The sequence below is a fragment of the Falco peregrinus genome, chromosome 3 (assembly GCF_023634155.1).
Source record: "Falco peregrinus isolate bFalPer1 chromosome 3, bFalPer1.pri, whole genome shotgun sequence".
In the NCBI taxonomy this organism is placed as follows: Eukaryota; Metazoa; Chordata; class Aves; order Falconiformes; family Falconidae; genus Falco; species Falco peregrinus.
In genome coordinates, this window is record NC_073723.1 from 81,176,742 (window position 1) to 81,193,380 (window position 16,639).

The window sequence follows — 16,639 nt, forward strand, 5'->3', positions numbered from 1 at the left end:
CTTCTAGTATTGTAGTGGGAAGCTCAAAGCAGGGCTGAGGTTGAATTGCTGGTGTGTCAAGTGGCAGTTCATCCCATTTGTACAAACCAAGTGCAGATTACCAAGGACCTCCCAAGTGTACAACTTCTGTGAAGTAGTAGCAAACTGACCAGGTCTAGCTTCCTTTTTACATGCAGGTGCTATGAAATGCCATATCTTTTCTTCAGGATGGCTTTCACCATCAAAATGAAAATGTAAACATTAAATCAGCACGAGTATCCCCACAGAATCTCAAAAAGGTCTCGAATTAGCAAAGAAATGCATCTAGGTCTGTTGCCTAAAACATCTTAAGAAACAGTTACCGGGTGTATTTACACAAACTAACAGTCAGAATGCAAACCAAATTGACAAATGTTCATCTATACTGTGTTCCCGCAGGACAGAGTGAACAGGACATGGCTTGTCCCTGCCCTTAAGTGAGCAATCTTCAGTGTGTTAGGACACTGAGGACCACAACTTTGTGCAGAGACATAAGGAGGCAGTAACGAGGTCTTTCAGGGTTCGTACTGTGATGAAGATTCATTCCAACATAATTAAATGTTTTCTGAAGGAAGCATAATTTAAAAAAGAAAACAACCAGAAAGGCCCTTCACCCTCATAGGCCCATCATCTTCATCACAGTGTGGAGGAGATTTGACTTAACTGGTTGCCTAAAACCAGGACAGCAGCAATAGATCAGTGATGATACCTGAAACTTCACCTGTGAAACCCCTAGATAAAGCAGAGGTGTAGGTGATGAATGCTCAGGTGGTGCAAAATGTCCTTAATTAACTGCTACCAACAGCAGTGTGGCTGCATACCTTAGTTGAAGAACTACCCTTTAAAAGTGTTGTTACGACTAGTGTACTAAGACTAAGAAAGCGGCTCTTTCTTTGAGAGCAGCCCAGTATGGAACATCTTCAGCGTTAACCCCTTGAAACAAAACCTGTGGCAAGGCAGGACATTGCAAGCACACGGTAAATGTTGAAGTCATCAGTGAGCTGGTGATGGCTGACGATCTAAATGCAGGTGAAGAAGACAGTAGTACCATTCAGAGATAGGTTATGTTTTCAATCAAAGAATTTACATTAATCTGCTAAGAATAATCCAACTGACATTCAGGTGCTTGCTGCTTTTTGAGATGCCAGTGACTGCTTGCTTTCTGTCCTGAAAACACCCCAAGAGAACTTGGGCAGCAGTCTGACATTTCTAACCGTGGGAGTGTAAGGATGCAGGAACACAGAGTGGGGTAGGGACTCTCCAAACTTCTTCGACCAGGAAGTCACACGCATTTTGGATAGAGCTTTGCGGAAGTTATTTTTTGTTTGACCTCATTTTTATATTTGCTGTTATATAAGGGATGAAAGTACTGACTACTAATATTTTTGAAAAATACCTAAATATTCTCTCAGAAACTTGTGAAGATTTGCCAAGATAATGAGTTCATTAAGTAGTGCCGCACTTAACCCAGTTGCCTTCTTTAGAGTTACTTAATGCTTTCGGTGAATTGGATTTGTTAAAGCTATCTGTGTGTGCTTTGATGTGCCATTCTTTTGACCAGAGAAGTGGTGGTTATGGGGAGTTACCTTGTAACCAAATCTAGAGCAGAAAATTACCCTGTTATGTGTACAAAACATTCGTCTCTGTCAGTATTCCTGTAAAGTAGATCCTGTGACCTCTTTCATAATAAACCCCATTGTCTAGCATCTACAATAAAGGCCTGAAGTTCACCTTGAAATGAACTGGGTTTATAGAGTGTGATCAAATAGGACACTGTATTTCTGTGATAGTTCAAGACCTAACGGTGGCCTTTCTACAGCTTTTTTCCCCTTAAAACTTTCTACCTTGCCAGTTCCACAGCATACAGCTAGCACCAAAAGGAGAGGTTTGTGTGTATGATTTAAGCTGCTGCACACCAAAATATCTTGTTCCCTTTCTCAGAAGTCTGTGCTAATGAAGCCCTGATGTAAGAAATCTGTGAAGAGCACTGTCATGTAATGTTAAACTTTGTAATACTTAACACCCTAGTACATTTAAATGCCTCATGGCAGTATGGTTTGAAAACTGCAGTATGTTTTGCTAACTTCTTAAAATGTAGTGGAATTACGCTGGGTTGTTTTACTGCTGTTCTTTGGAAGTTGGTCTTGCTGTTTCTGCTGGTTGGCTGTGTGTTAACGTCATCTTCTTTTTCCACAGAGAGGTGCTTGGAAGATCATGAGCTCATAGTTCAAGTCGAGTCCACAATGGGAAGTGAAAGTAAATTTTTGTTCAGGAAGAATTACGCAAAATACGAATTTTTCAAAAATCCCATGGTGAGTCTTATTATTATTTAGTTGCTTACATGACAGAGAGGGGGATGGATTGCGATAACATTGCTGGGTGCTGTTATCTCTTTAAACATTATTTAAAAAAGCAACTGACTAGGAGAGTTCTTTCCAGTGAAATTTTAATCAATGTTTAAATTCCTTGTACTGTCCTCCCAGCCTAAAAACCTCAAGTGTTTTCAAGTTACCAAATACACTTGCTTCAAAATGGTGATTGTTAGAGAGTGACCATGACAGGGAAATGTTTGTTTGTGTAAGAAAAACAATCAGAAGTGTAATTTATTCATTATCTTCAAAGTCACTTGATTTGAAGCAAATTGATCACATAGCGTGCAGTATCCAAACATTTTAACTTCTGACAATAATAATTAAAAAACCCAAACCTCTGGTGTTGCACTTACTACATACAAAGTATTTCCAGTTTATCATTATATGTGTTAAACAGTGCCTCACCTATGGCTGTGTTTTACTTGTGTGCTCTGCCTTCTTTACTGATCATAGTAACTTACCCTCTCTAATGTCCTCATGTATATCTACGCTTGAAAAGCATTGTATGTCATAGCTATACTTATTCCTGGATTTGTATGATCTTTTGATCTGTTTGCAGTGTAACTGCTTATTTGGGGATTTTTTTTCACATTTTATCTAAGCAAGTAGGAACAGGCTGTTTACATGAACCAGTGTCAGTTTCTGTGACCCATCTAGACAGCTGAAGAAGGATAATCCAGAGGTGGTTTAGGTGAGAACAGATTTTGGGTCAGTCAGGCATTTGTGGTGCCAGAAGAAAAAAGATTAATGAGGTCACATGAAAACTGATCGATGAAGTTACTGTGGATGATAAATTCATTTCTTTCCTCATAGAAGCTAATGCACAGTTGCTGCATCCTCGCATGTGTGCTTGCACGTACATTTGTCATCTGCTAGTGCTTGTTTCAGAGGCTGTGCCTCGACTTACTGTATGAAACATTTCTGTACCCAGAGTGTTTGTAATCTTGATCTTCCCATCTGATAGCCTATGAACATCTGAGTGTTGTACAGAAATTTTGGTATCATAGGAGCTAGTACATTGGTTTCATGTAGCATACTTTAATTAATAACAGAGCATGGGAGTAAAACCAAGAATGCTTGGCATTCAGTCCCAGGCTCCTGCAATCAGAGAATAAATCATTCTTTTGGTGTAAGAATACGAAGGCTCCCTATCCGTTGCATTAGCTGTTGCCATATGGCACTGTTTCTATTCAAGAGAGGCTGGTAAATGTTAGCTTTCAGAATTCGTTGTGCAGCGTACCTGGTAGAAGAGTGATTCCTCTTCAGCCCTTGTCTTTATGCCCTAAAACCTGAAATTTACATTGCCTGAAGAGTGACAAGTGTTCTAAACTGGAAATGTTTTGGTTGTGATTCATCTTGTTATAATCAGTCATTGTTTTATTTCAGACATTTCTGCATGTCTTCATGCTTCAAATAATGTTTAAAAACTTCAAAAGTGACTTAATGTAATCTCTGCGTGTAGTAAATTCAATGTACTGAATTATGCAGGCATTTTAAAACACGGCAAATGAAAAGGGGAACTGGAGGAATAAATCTGAAGTCAAGTCATCAAGTGTCAGTGAGAAAACTGTCTGACCTTTGCCATGCAAAGATTCGGTATGAATGAGATATTGTACTGGATGCCTGGCATCGAAAAGCTCTGTAGAAACACCTGTTTGTGTGTGAAACAATATTTACTTCTGTGTTTGTGGGGTGGTGGAAAGGAGGTAGATGTCTGCTTTGAGATTATTAAAATCTAGCAGTGAAGCAGGGCATGCAACACAGAGCCTAGTTATTGCACATGTCCTTGTTCAGTTTTTAGTGTTTCATTTCATGGAATGTATGCTGACCTATCCATATAAGAATAAACACTGGGCTCTGTTATGTTCGCCTGAAAAACAAATATATAGGGCTAGATTTTGCAAAAGGCTTTTCTCTTGAGAGACTGAATCGTTTCAAGCCCTGAGCATAACCTGGCTGTTGAACAACAAAATGAAAGCATCAACAGTCACACATGAGCTCTTTCTCATAATTCGGGTCTGCAAATGGTACTTTGTTTGGAGCCTTCTGAGGGACTGAGCAGGTTTTAGGGTCACACAGATACAGCACTGAAGAACTGTATTGTGGATTGAAAGAGTGCTGTCAAAGATAAAGGTGTACATACTGGAGATCCTGCAGCATCCTTGCTGAGTTTTCTTTTAATGTATTTGCATCTGGCTTACTCCTGTAAGGGTAGAGAAAACTTGTTATTCCTCCTGTTCTGCATCTTCCATGTGGCAAGTGGAGTTACAGGGAGTTTGTTCACTGAACAGCCTTTCTGGATGGAGAGGGAAGCCCAGAAATTTGGTGGCAGAATATGCAGTAAGCAAGGACTCACTGTGCACCCAACCTGCAGGACCATTCATCCTGTCCTTTCCTAGAAAGTAGAGGCTGTTAAGAGGTCCCTGAAAGCTCTCAGTAGAAGAGGAAGCAATGGGAAAATGCACTTACGAAATATTGTGTATCAGATACTTTAAAAATCCACATTCTGTCTGCATGGGCGTCTGATGAGCAGAAGGAAGGCAACAACTGCACTTGAAAGCCCTAGCATTACTTTCTGTGTCATGGGGTACCCAAACTAATTAAAGAGTGATAGTTTAAAAAAACTAATTACTGGAAGAAAATTTCACTTGCCCAATGTAAGAGTGCTTAAATATAATGTGACTTGCAATTGTCTTCTCTTTTTGTGTTTAGAATTTCTTTCCAGAGCAAATGGTTGCCTGGTGCCAGCAAACAAATGGCAGTATCCCACAGTCACAACTTTTGCAGGTACTGTACATTATCTGTATGGACAAAAAGGGTTTTTGAGCTGAAGGGGAGAGGTTGAGAGGAAGGAAGGGAGAATTCAAAGGTCTGGAAATAGCTGGTTGGAGAAAGACCAGTATAGTGAATTAGCATATGGGACTAATGTTGAAAATACCTGGCAAAGATCTTACCCAGTGGCACTGAGGTGTAAGTTATAAGCACAATGTATTCATAGCTATGTTCATACATATTTGTTCCATTAATACTCATCTCACTCTGTGGGTACCTGGTTGGCCACCTAATGTTCCTAAAATGGTCTCAGCAGATACATTTCTAGAAAAACAAATATACCTTATAAAAAGCAAAACAGAAGCACTCCTTTATACTCCACGTCATAGCATAGAAGAAAGTGTAAAAATGCATGTGTACATTAGAAAATGGGTTTGAGATGGTGAGAGGTTTTGCGTTTGCTTTTTACATCCCGTGTTTGTGCCTGGCAAGAATTAACAGTAAGGATAAACTTCTCCAAGGTTCAGCCAACTAGCTGCTCTTTTATATAGAAAAATAATTCCCTAAGAAGTAAGTGCAAGTAGTTACAGAAAATTCTATGTAGTATTTGCAAAGTAATCCCATTTAAAGCTCTCCAAGTTAAATTACAGGGGTGTGTACCTTACGCATATGTGTTGGTAGAGCTATGTAATCTGCGTGGCAGTGGCACGTACATCGAGTTTATACTGAAGTTTTGATGTTGCTGTACAGTTTCTTGCTTGCTCATGAAGGAACTGTGGTGGTAGCACAGTTTGTTGGCCTCCAAGGGTGGTGCTGAAGAGTGGGCTACCTCTCTGATCAGTAATTCATTCACTTAAACCTCTCAATTTAAGAACTCCCATGTGAGCCCTGTAGTCTTTTTCACTTTAGTTGTTTTCTCAAATGGGGGACAGTCAACTCACAAGGCCAAATTAAAACGGTTTATTAAAAGAGTGCTGTATTAAGAAGTAAGACCATGATGCCTGGAAGACAGTACCACGAATAACAGGCCAGTTATAAAGCAGAAGGCACAAATGTATCAAGAAAGTCTACATAAAAATAGCTGATTTTAGCTTGATTTCTGTCATTTTGCATGTTTGCAAACATGCACTGACTCTCCTTTTAAATAAAACAAGTTTGCACTGACTTTTGAACCAGTGCACTCATTTTGTCTTGTGACAGTTTCAAAATCCATTAAATACTGGCTCCAGGTTCACTGAGAAGAATTTAAAATGTTAACATCCACTCTCAGCTGGGAAATGAAACCAAACCAATTTCTGGAATTAAAAATGAAAGTCAGCATGCAATGAGGCTGCAATCAGGAACCAAACCTCTCACGAACAGGCATTGCCACAGACTGGTAGGAACAGAGGTGTTCACACCTTGGACCCTTTTTCCTGCCATGTAAGTGGAGAATTGAGTTTGCTTGTTAATACAACCAGCAGGACTCCCTAAAAGAGAAGGATGTTCTTGAAGATGGAAGAGTTTCGAACCTAGGGTAACTCAAGCAGTAGGGGAAGGAAAACCTTACAAGCTTGTGAGATACAAGAGTTTGCTTCTGGGAAGGCTCAGTTAGGTACGATCCTGGAGAAGCACTAAGTCACAGGGGTTAATGGCATGAGAGAGTGGAGGAAAGAGGATGGGTACATTCTCCTTGGTTTGTTGTTTAACCATAAAAAACAATCTTCCTTAAGGCATTTATATTAAATACCCCTTTCCTTTTAAAAAACATACAACCGTTTTTCATCATTTCAATGACGGTTGCTGTTTTTTGAAGGTAGGCTTCCTGCGGTCTAGTAGTCATTATGTGTGTTGCATCTGTGGCAACCACAAACATGAGCAAGTGCGCTGTTTTTAATTACACATGAAATAGGAAATAATACTAAGTTTTATCATCTCACAGTGCCATATACTGCCTTAAGAGCTAGTATTTTTAGTCTTTTAACAGTAGCATGAAAAACAGCGGGATCTGTTTGGCCTAATGTCAGCCTGGCTCAGATATGCAAAAACCCTTGCATTGTAGTTTACTTTTGGTTTATCTAGCTGGATGGAGAGAGTACGTTCTCCTCTTGGTCTTTTCCTTTCACAGTTGAGAAGTGGATTCGTAACAAAAATAGCAAGAAAATTGACTGTTAGGTGAGATGGGGAAGGAAGACTTGAAAAAAAAATTAGGTTTTAACACAACTAAGAATTCTGACACAGGACACTGATTTTTGGTGGTGTTTCCTGTGGGCATTGTCCACCAAATAACACCAAAACACAACTTTCAAGAATTGCAGAGGCTTCTAGGCCAACTAGGTTTATGCATTTATCTTCCTATTATTCAGTTTATTAGTTCAGCGTTAACTTACTGAGCGAGCCCTCTGTCATTTAAAAATCTGGCCCATTGTAAAAAGTGAGCAATCCTTCAATTCCCTAACCATTGTTAATACTTCTTTCCTTTGATGTATCGCAAATCAAATGATTCCATATGTGTTCCCTCTAGTTATGTCAAGAACTTAAGTATTTCTGGATCTTGAAGTCTAATATAATTGCTGACACTTATTTGACTGCTCTGTGTTTCACTCTGAATTAAATACTCTGCCATACCTCTTGTCTTGGGACAGGTACCTGTGCTATGTAAGACTTCAGTGTGGGAAATCCTGAAACAGGCGGTTCCCATTCTAAAACTTCAGGATAAAATTGCAGGTTTTGGCTAATGTTTCCAAGTTAGACTAGTTGCAAAAATGGTTGTGACAATATATTATTTTAAGAATTAATAAGCTTGCTTTGTGTCCCTTCTGGCCAGGTGCAAGAAGGATAGGGATACAGAGAAAACGTTAGCCTTTTGGAGATTGAAGTATTGACACAGAGAACAGGAAAGTGGCAGTGGCAGGAGTTAGCTAGGTAGACATAAAGGGAGGAGCAGGAATATCCATTTTAGTTGTAGATCAGTTTAAATATGTAGGCCAGTTCAAGCATAATGTGAAACTGTCCCAAGTCAGTGAAGTGATTTGCCATTTGCTTTTCTGTTCTGCACATACAGTGACAATTTTAGGATCCATCCATAGGGCATAATCCTCATTTACATTTTCCTCTCCAACAGAACTTTTTAAACTCCAGTAGCTGCCCTGAAATTCAAGGTTTCTTGCATGTGAAAGAGCTGGGTAGGAAATCATGGAAGAAATTGTATGTGTGTTTGAGAAGATCAGGACTTTATTGTTCTACAAAAGGAACTTCAAAGGTAAGATTAAAAAAGAAGTTGCACAGTACTAGCATGTGAAAGCATTTTCTGCTTTTACAGTGGGTATTTTTTGCTAGTTTTTAAATATCTGCACATAGTGCTTTTTTTATCACATAGAAAAGGATAAGCAAGCCATGATCAAATGACAATCAAGCCCTAGGCTCTCAATGCATGAAAATAGCTATATGGCATTGTTACATAATGAAACCAAACTAGCCAGGCAAGATCGTTGTGGCTACTAAGTCGTGCTAACAAGGTTAGCAAGAGAAATCATGCTCTCCAAGCATGTTTCATGAATTTAGTTTAAACGATACCTTAAACAATATTTCATGTTATCTAACTTTCAGGTTTCTCTGGAGCAATGTAATAGGCTATGCCATTTTTAATGGGATGTGTTTGAATAAATATTTTCTCAGCTTCTTGTATAAAGCAACTTCTGCTAGTAGGCTGACACTTAAAAGGTGACATGCCTGCCCACTTCAGGCTGCCCGAGAGAGGATCACAGTGTTGATACCCTGCCCTCTGTCGGAGGTTGGTCTTGAGAGACTGCAAAGCTTGCAGCAAGATCTTCCAAAATCTTTACACTTACCTACAATAAAACGCGGTATTTCCCCAGGAGCCAAGACATTTGCAGTTGTTGGCGGACCTAGAAGACAGCAATATCTTCTCATTGATAGCAGGCAAGAAGTTGTACAATGCACCTGCGGAGTATGGATTTTGTATAAAGGTAATTCTTCTCATTAAGTTCTTCCAAATTGCAAGATGGTGTTGGTAGCTCAGAGTCGTCACCCCCTTCCTCTACCAGCCATCAGCTAAATGGGATTAGTATGTAAAACTCTGCAAGCGTTTCTGTCACGAGGACTTGATCTCATGGACGTCTTTCATTTGGCAGGCATGTCCTATGAATCTTGCCATCATTTTATGTGACACTTTTAACACTTTATCTGGTGCTCCTTTGGCTTGGGAAATTTCTGTGCAAGATCAGTTCTGTGCTGAAGCGTGGTGTGCCTGTGAGGCGGCCTTGATTCACCTCACAGATAAAATTTTTTTCCAAGTACTGTAATTCAATAGCAAAGTCTCTCTGGACAGTGAGCACCAAAACTATATCGCAACAAAGGATCAAGCTCTCACTGGGTTTAATTGTACCATTATTGTGGACCAGAGGTTTGCATTTAGAGCCAGATAACATGGGTTTGCCTCAGAGTAGACACCGGCTGCAGGACACATGGTGAACTGATGGACACAGACTTTCAGTAACCTTCAGTTACAGAAACTTAGGTTCTTCATAACAAAATGGGGTCTCATAAAACTTGTCACAATTCAAAAAAACCCAAAACAAATCAAAAACAACCCAAGTGCCTTGATTCTGGTTCTAGCATGGCCCAAGTACCTTGTTCCTATAAAATGCCAGAACGGCAGGGTATTTCAAAGCAGGCACTGACATTGTCTTACTGGACCCAGCTGAGAAAGTTATTTCTTTCAAAGCATTCTCAGCCTCTCCTGAGCTTTAATTCAGGGCGGTGTGAGCTTTTCCTGGCCAGTTCTTAGACTAATACTGTACCTGCCTTTACTCTGCAGCAAAGTTAGTGGTGGCAGGTTTTCTACTGAATGTAGCTGACTTCCTTTAATACTTTATAGCCCAACAGAGTGAGAAATGAAACGAAGGAACTGAGGTTGTTGTGTGCTGAAGATGAGCAAAGCAGGACGTGCTGGATGACTGCATTTCGACTCCTCAAGGTACTTCATCTATGTGAACAGAGCTATGCCTATAGTCAAGTTGCATTCGTTATTTTCTTCATGAGAAGATATCTGTATGTTCTTAAACATCATCTGCCTCCAGAACAATGTGGCTAAGAACAAAATGCCAGGCAGACCTGTCTCTCCTAAGCTTTTAAGCACAGGACTGAGCTCAATTCCTTTCACATATGAACCAAGTATAATAGTTCTGGAGCCAAATTTATGGTATGTGAATTAATAAAAAAAACTGCTTAACAAGGTATTTGCAAGTTATCATAAGCTAAAGAAAATGTATTGAGAATGGTAAGTGGTTATCTTAAATATAACAGAATGCTATCCAGAGCCTTTATAGTTTTTTTAAGTCTTCTGAAGGTTCTATTTAAAAAAAGTAACAAAAATAAGCAACCCTATCTCTGAGTGAAAGTTACTCATATCTGAGAGAAAGAACACAATGAGATTTCTTGATAATATTGTAGGAGGCTTCCGTTTTTTTCAAACAAAATCAGGGTGGAAGGAACTGAGGAGAAAGTTGGCTCTTTTGATCAGAGAACTTCCTGATCTTCATAGAGAAATGGGCAGAAGTTTTGGTTTGGTTTGGTTCTAAACCTTTCCTGAAGATGCTGCCTTGAGAACGACTGTATTCTTCTCTGTACCTTACTATGTCCTCCCTCATATTAAAGGGAATATACACATATATGAAATAATACAATAAATATGTACAGATAATGTGTTACCCATGAAAATCCACCTCCTGTCTATGCCATTATCTTCCTCTGTAATATCCTGTGTCAAAGTGTAATATACAAAATGTGATAAAAAATAGAGGCATGCCCAAAGTGGTACTGTAATGCTTGTTACTGGATACATGTCCAGCCAAATAGGATGGAGAACCTTGAACTCAGTCAACTTTGGCTCTCTCAGTAGCAAACAAATAATTTCAGATTTGGAAGTGAGGGCATGGCTGTTCTCTCCAGGCACTGAGATCAGTGTGCCAGCATCCTGCTGGTGTTTGCCACCTGTGAGGCTGCGCCCAGAATGGGACGTGTAACCCCAGGGTGCTGCGAGCATTTGGTCTTGCTGTGCTGAATGAACAGAGTCGCCGTTCCTGCCTAAGTAGCAGCCTGCATCAGCAAAGCCTTCACACCCCTCTCTGGCAAAATGCCCTTTTCCCCACTAGTGTTTCACACTCACCTGTGGAAGAAGATGCATTCCTACAGCGTGTGTCCAAGGAGCTGAAAGGGAGCGGGTGCATCAGAAAAAGAGTATGAGGTTTTACGGCTTCCTGGTCCATGTGTGGCATTGACTAGGAGAACCCACAGAGGTTCACATCGCTGCATGAGCGTTGTTTATTCCTCCCCTCCCTTTCAAAACAGTTTATCTCATTTGTTTATCATTAAGACATAAGACATGACAAATGTTTGCTACAATTACCCGTTTCTCTCCCCGTGCAGACTGTCCATCATGCAAAACCCTGTAAGCATAGGGAAAGCAAATCAGACTCCTAGACCTGCGGGTATGAAATCGCAGTGTCTGTTCTCCATCTACATTAAGTGGTCACCTTCCAAACCAGAGTACATCTCTTTGAATGCTCTCCAAATATTATCTCATTTGTTATTTTGTTAATTGTAAGAGATGCTGTGTTGCAATACAGAAGTTCCTAATTTAAGCTGTTACAAAAGCAGGTGCACTAGCCGTAGTATGGGCCAGGATGTAAAAAGCAATTCCGGTTACAAGATGCGTATTTGATTTCTGTGGAGCTGATACCTGTTGACTATCATAATCTGTTCTCCAGTTACTTGACTTGACTTGATACATTAACAATTATGGTAAAGAGTCTTAGTCCCCAGGCAAGTCAAAGTGTTTCTTCTCAGCTGTCCTTTACTTTCCCTGTTTACACAGAATTTTGCATTGTGGGGAAAGTGCTCAAACAGAGGATCAGGTAATTGTAGTGAATTGTGCCTTGAAGATACCACTTGTTCTGAAGAAATCAGTTACACTGGTCGAGGCGCTAATGTTTCTGAATGGCAAGGAAAAGCCTTTACACTGTACAGAATTAGCTGTTCTTATCAAATATGCAGACATGCATCTTGCTGTGACCGTTCAGAGGAATCTTTCTTCGCAGTGCAACCTGTGGCAGGAACAGTACTGCATGGCAGTGATTTCTGTATACTGGCATGTAACATTCACCCTTAGGCAGTTAACACTAGGGGAAGAAAAGGGATTGTTTTTAAAGAATACTGAAAGGTGATTGAAAGTGTATAGTCAGGGAAAATTAAGGCTGTGCCCCTGGGCTGTGGCCGTGAGCCTCTTTTTTATTTACCTACTGATTTAGCTTTCCATATTCCTATATTACCCTGTTTACAAAATTATATATACCGTTTCAAATAGAACATTCAGTAACCAGTGTTGCTATACTTCAGCACTGTGCCTCTAGGGAAGGCACTGAGTAGGTGTTTTCCTACCATCCTAGCTACTAGTGTTGCTAAAATTTATCATGTTCAACAAGGAGCATGACTGGAATTCAATCACCTTATTTTTGTAAGGATGAGAAAAGTACCAGAAGTGTTACTTCCTGCTGAAATTTATTAAAAGAGCTAGTGTATTAGAAAGGTTCTTATTCTTTATCATTGTGAAAACTGAGTTTGAATGTCTTAAGCAGATTTTTTTTTTAGGTTCACATTACTAGAGGGTAAAAAGAGGGGGAGTTAATTGTGTTCTGACCGCGAGTGAAAGCTCGTATTCTACAAGGAAAACGTGGTGGTAGTTGAGAGTGACAGAAAGTACTTGTGTATTTCACTCAGGCTTGTAAAAGTGTTGCTTTTTAAATAAAACCTGTGCATATATACTGCTTGATTGCCACCTGCCAATCACTATTACTCAATGCAAATTGCTTTGGGACAGCTTCTGATCATGAAAATAATAAGCTGGTGGCACTTTGCTCCACTGTAAATGGTATTATGAAATTACTACAGTTTTTTTCCTAGGGTATATATTTGAATAACGGCCTTGCATTTCTGTTGGCAGTATGGAATGCTACTGTATCAGAATTACAGAATTCCCCAGCAGAGAAAAGCCATGCTTCCACACTTTTCCACACCAGTAGTAAGTAATGAACTTTACCTCATTAATGTATGATGTTGGAAAAGATATGTTTGCTTTTGCATTTTAAAAGTGGAAAAATTTATGCTAAGAAACATAAATTCAGCATTGTGTAGCAAATCAATGTCAAGTTCATGTTTCACATGAGTACAGTTTACATGGTTGGCTCTCCATTATCTTAGGCTTACATGATCCACATGATTGAAAAATCTTGGATACGTCAGGCACTTTGAGATGTACAGTACAGAGACATCTGGCTGTCTCTGCAGAAGCCAGCTTAGGTCTGGCAAAACTAACACGTAAATTTCCTAAAATATGTTGGGCCAAGAGCTGAATGTTAGCTATCTAAAAGTGAAGATCCTATATTTGGATCCCAACTGGCCCTGAAAATGACTGGAGTGTAGTAATAGGGCAAGTGGGCAACCTGAGCAATACAAGATTTTATTCTCAGCCTTTGAATCCTCTCCCTCCCCTAAGGTCTAAAAAGTAAAGCCATCTATTTTTGTGTCTGTGAATCTTTTGGAAGGGGGGAAAAAAGAGCTGTATTTTCTGTGCTGTTGAAGGATAACTTTGGACAGTTTTCTAAAACCAAAACATTTTGAAATTAAACTCTCAAGCTGGTTTTTTCTTTCCGTTTTTTGAAACAAGTGAAAATTCCTTTTCAGAGAAGTGTATCTGAAAACTCACTAGTAGCAATGGATTTTTCGGGGCAAATAGGAAGAGTTATTGAAAATCCTGCTGAAGCACAGAGTGCTGCCTTGGAAGAAGGACATGCTTGGAGGGTAGCTATCTTCTCTTCTTTTCTATTTTTGTAATTAGTAAGTGTCTGTTGAGAGCCAAAACACAGAGTGTGCTATGATGTTAGTGCAGTGCTGGTCACAGTATAGCTTAGCTCCGACCTGAAGCAATCACACTGCAAGCATGCAGATCTGAAAGTCAATATCCATCTTTAGCAAAACTGTCACATTCACAACAACCTTCTACCACTGCTTCTCTGTCCCCCTAGTGTCCAGAGGAAAGTTGAGGGGGAAAGCAGACCCACCAGAACTTTACTGCCAGTTTGCAAAACCAGTCTCTGAGGAGGAATATGTCAAATTAAATGCTTCCCCACATGGAAGAGGCTGGGGCTCTGACTAATGGCTTGCTCCCAGTAAGTTTAATTGCAGAATATACAAGAGGCAGGACCTCTTGCAATGAAAACTGATGTAACTTGTTTATAGTGTCTTGTGGACAGACAGCTGCAGTACAAGTTTTCCCACATGCTCGTCTCTTAGGGACTAGGAGTCATTACTGAAGCATTAGCTGGTGCTTTATGTACGGGAGGGAAATACTGCTTGATTTACTGAGTGCCTGGTGTTTTGCCTGAGCAGAAACATATCAGACTTTTCTTTTTTCTGTCATTTTTTTTCTTTTTTTTTACTTTTTTTTTTTACTTTTTTTTTTTTTTTTAGATACTGAGCTTTCATCATTAACATCTGGCTTGTGGCCAACTGAAATGAGCTGCTGCTTGTAGATTAGCCCCCTTCAAAGTTGCATTTCTTTTTCTCATCCTTGCATTAAACTTGCCCAGCCCCCAGTTTCCTGTAAATTAAATCTGTATTGCATGTGCACTGATTCTCTTCTGTTGAGGCCTTAGTGTGGATTTAACGGTAATTCATTTTCTCTGTAGAAACGTAGCACAAGAATGAACATCTTGGGTAGCCAAAGTCCACTCCATCCTTCCACACTGAGTACAGGTAAATTCTGCTGGTTTGTAAGCATAGTATCAGAGGCCTCTGTGGGTAAATAAAAGTTATGTTTCATAGAGACAGAGTGCAGTCGTGTAGTATTAATGCCTCAATGTTAAATACAATGTTTATGTTTATTAGCAGCTTCTGTGTCATTCACATGCTTGCCCATACAGACATAGTAGAAACTTCTTTTCCTTTGACGACATGCTCAAACTTTTCTTCAGTATTAATCTATTGAAACTCAGATTTTATAAAACCAGACTCCATAAATGTATCCATTGAAAACAATCCAGAAGTATTTTTTTTCATTTTAGATGAGGAAACTCAGTGAGTGATCTGTTAATCTTTAAGGACTTAAAAAAAAAAAAAAAATCTCCTAAAAGTCTTTAAAATAGCATTCATTCCATAACAACTGAATAATGTAAAATATGGATGCCTGTGAGTCCTGAACATCTCTTTGAGATTTTAAGTTTATTAAAATAATAGGAAATTGCGTATTCATATCCTGGACTACTTAGAGGAAACACAACTATTCCCTGTTTCTGTTTTTATTCTGTTGAACAGAATTTAAAAACACCATTTGAAAAACAGTAAAACAATAAGTAAAAATATTTGGGGGTAACTCCACCCTTGAAAGTACAAGCTAAAGTGCTTTTCATTATTTGAGAGTTAAAGGGACTTGGTTCTGACTCGTTAGCATATACATTGTATTCCAAGAACGGTTTAGTCCCAACATTTTCAAAAAGCTATGAAAAGGCAGTACTATAAGAGATTTCTCTTGTTAACCTAATTGTATATCTGCAAATCAGAAAATACATGGAGGTATTGCCTGTCTACTTGGTATATTAGCTAGATGCAACAGCTGGTCCTGTTTTTCATATTGTTTCATTTCTTATATTGATTCATGAAAGATATTTGATATTCTGTAACAAAACTATACCCACTTTTAAAATGTTTAAATAATTAGTGTGTGGAAAAAAATGTTGCATATTTCACTGTTTTTAACCATCCTCTCTTTCCCTATTTTCACTCTCGCCTTCAGTTATTCATAGGACACAGCACTGGTTTCACGGCAGAATCTCTAGAGAAGAATCTCACAGGATTATTAAGCAGCAAGGGCTTGTAGATGGGTAAGTATTCCTGTTGCTTACTATTTATGATCTGATGATAAGCGTTACAGACAAGAGCAGAATTGCTGCTCCAAGGGTTTACAGGTTCCTGAACACTTCTGAGTAACCCGATTCTTGAGTAGTCCCATTATAGCCTGCCTGGATTTCAAAAAGTCAGGGTATGTGTTTGTAGGAGTGGGGTTTAACTCTTAATTTGAAAAATAAAATGTTAAGAACACACTTAAACTTTTTTCTTTTTCCAACAGAGGTAGTTAGTTATACATTAGAGAAATAGAAATGGCTAGTGCTTGTACATATTCATCAAGCATGGGGTTTTTATCGTTTTGGGTTTTTTGCTGGACTAAGGCTTTGGGGGTTTAGCTTAGCAGGTCAAACAGAGAAGAGAGGCTGAGAAAGCAAAGGAGCACTGCTGACTTGCTGGGTTTCTGCTTCTCTCACACTGCAGATCTTTACAATCTCTAGGCTTTTTTGACTTCTGTTGCCTTAGGAATCCAGTGGCCTGTCCTTCTCGGGCTTTTCATAAATGTGTTAATGCCTTTG

At 39.3% G+C, this 16,639-nt stretch overlaps 1 protein-coding gene across 5 annotated transcripts in view; it reads left to right on the plus strand.

The window, feature by feature from the left end:
* Positions 1–16,639, plus strand: part of GRB10 (growth factor receptor bound protein 10) — a 149,735-nt gene that overhangs the window by 127,391 nt on the left and 5,705 nt on the right. For 4 of the 5 annotated variants that reach the window (XM_055798305.1, XM_055798302.1, XM_055798304.1 and 1 more), the window contains exons 7-15: positions 2,215–2,330; positions 5,103–5,177; positions 8,266–8,403; positions 9,020–9,130; positions 10,042–10,140; positions 13,165–13,242; positions 13,905–14,021; positions 14,909–14,975; positions 16,012–16,099. In XM_055798305.1, the coding sequence (XP_055654280.1) occupies positions 2,215–2,330; positions 5,103–5,177; positions 8,266–8,403; positions 9,020–9,130; positions 10,042–10,140; positions 13,165–13,242; positions 13,905–14,021; positions 14,909–14,975; positions 16,012–16,099 (889 nt within the window). Of the gene's footprint in view, positions 1–2,214; positions 2,331–5,102; positions 5,178–8,265; positions 8,404–9,019; positions 9,131–10,041; positions 10,141–13,164; positions 13,243–13,904; positions 14,022–14,245; positions 14,390–14,908; positions 14,979–16,011; positions 16,100–16,639 lie in introns of those variants that run through there. The other variant, XR_008746241.1, reaches the window with a different exon arrangement.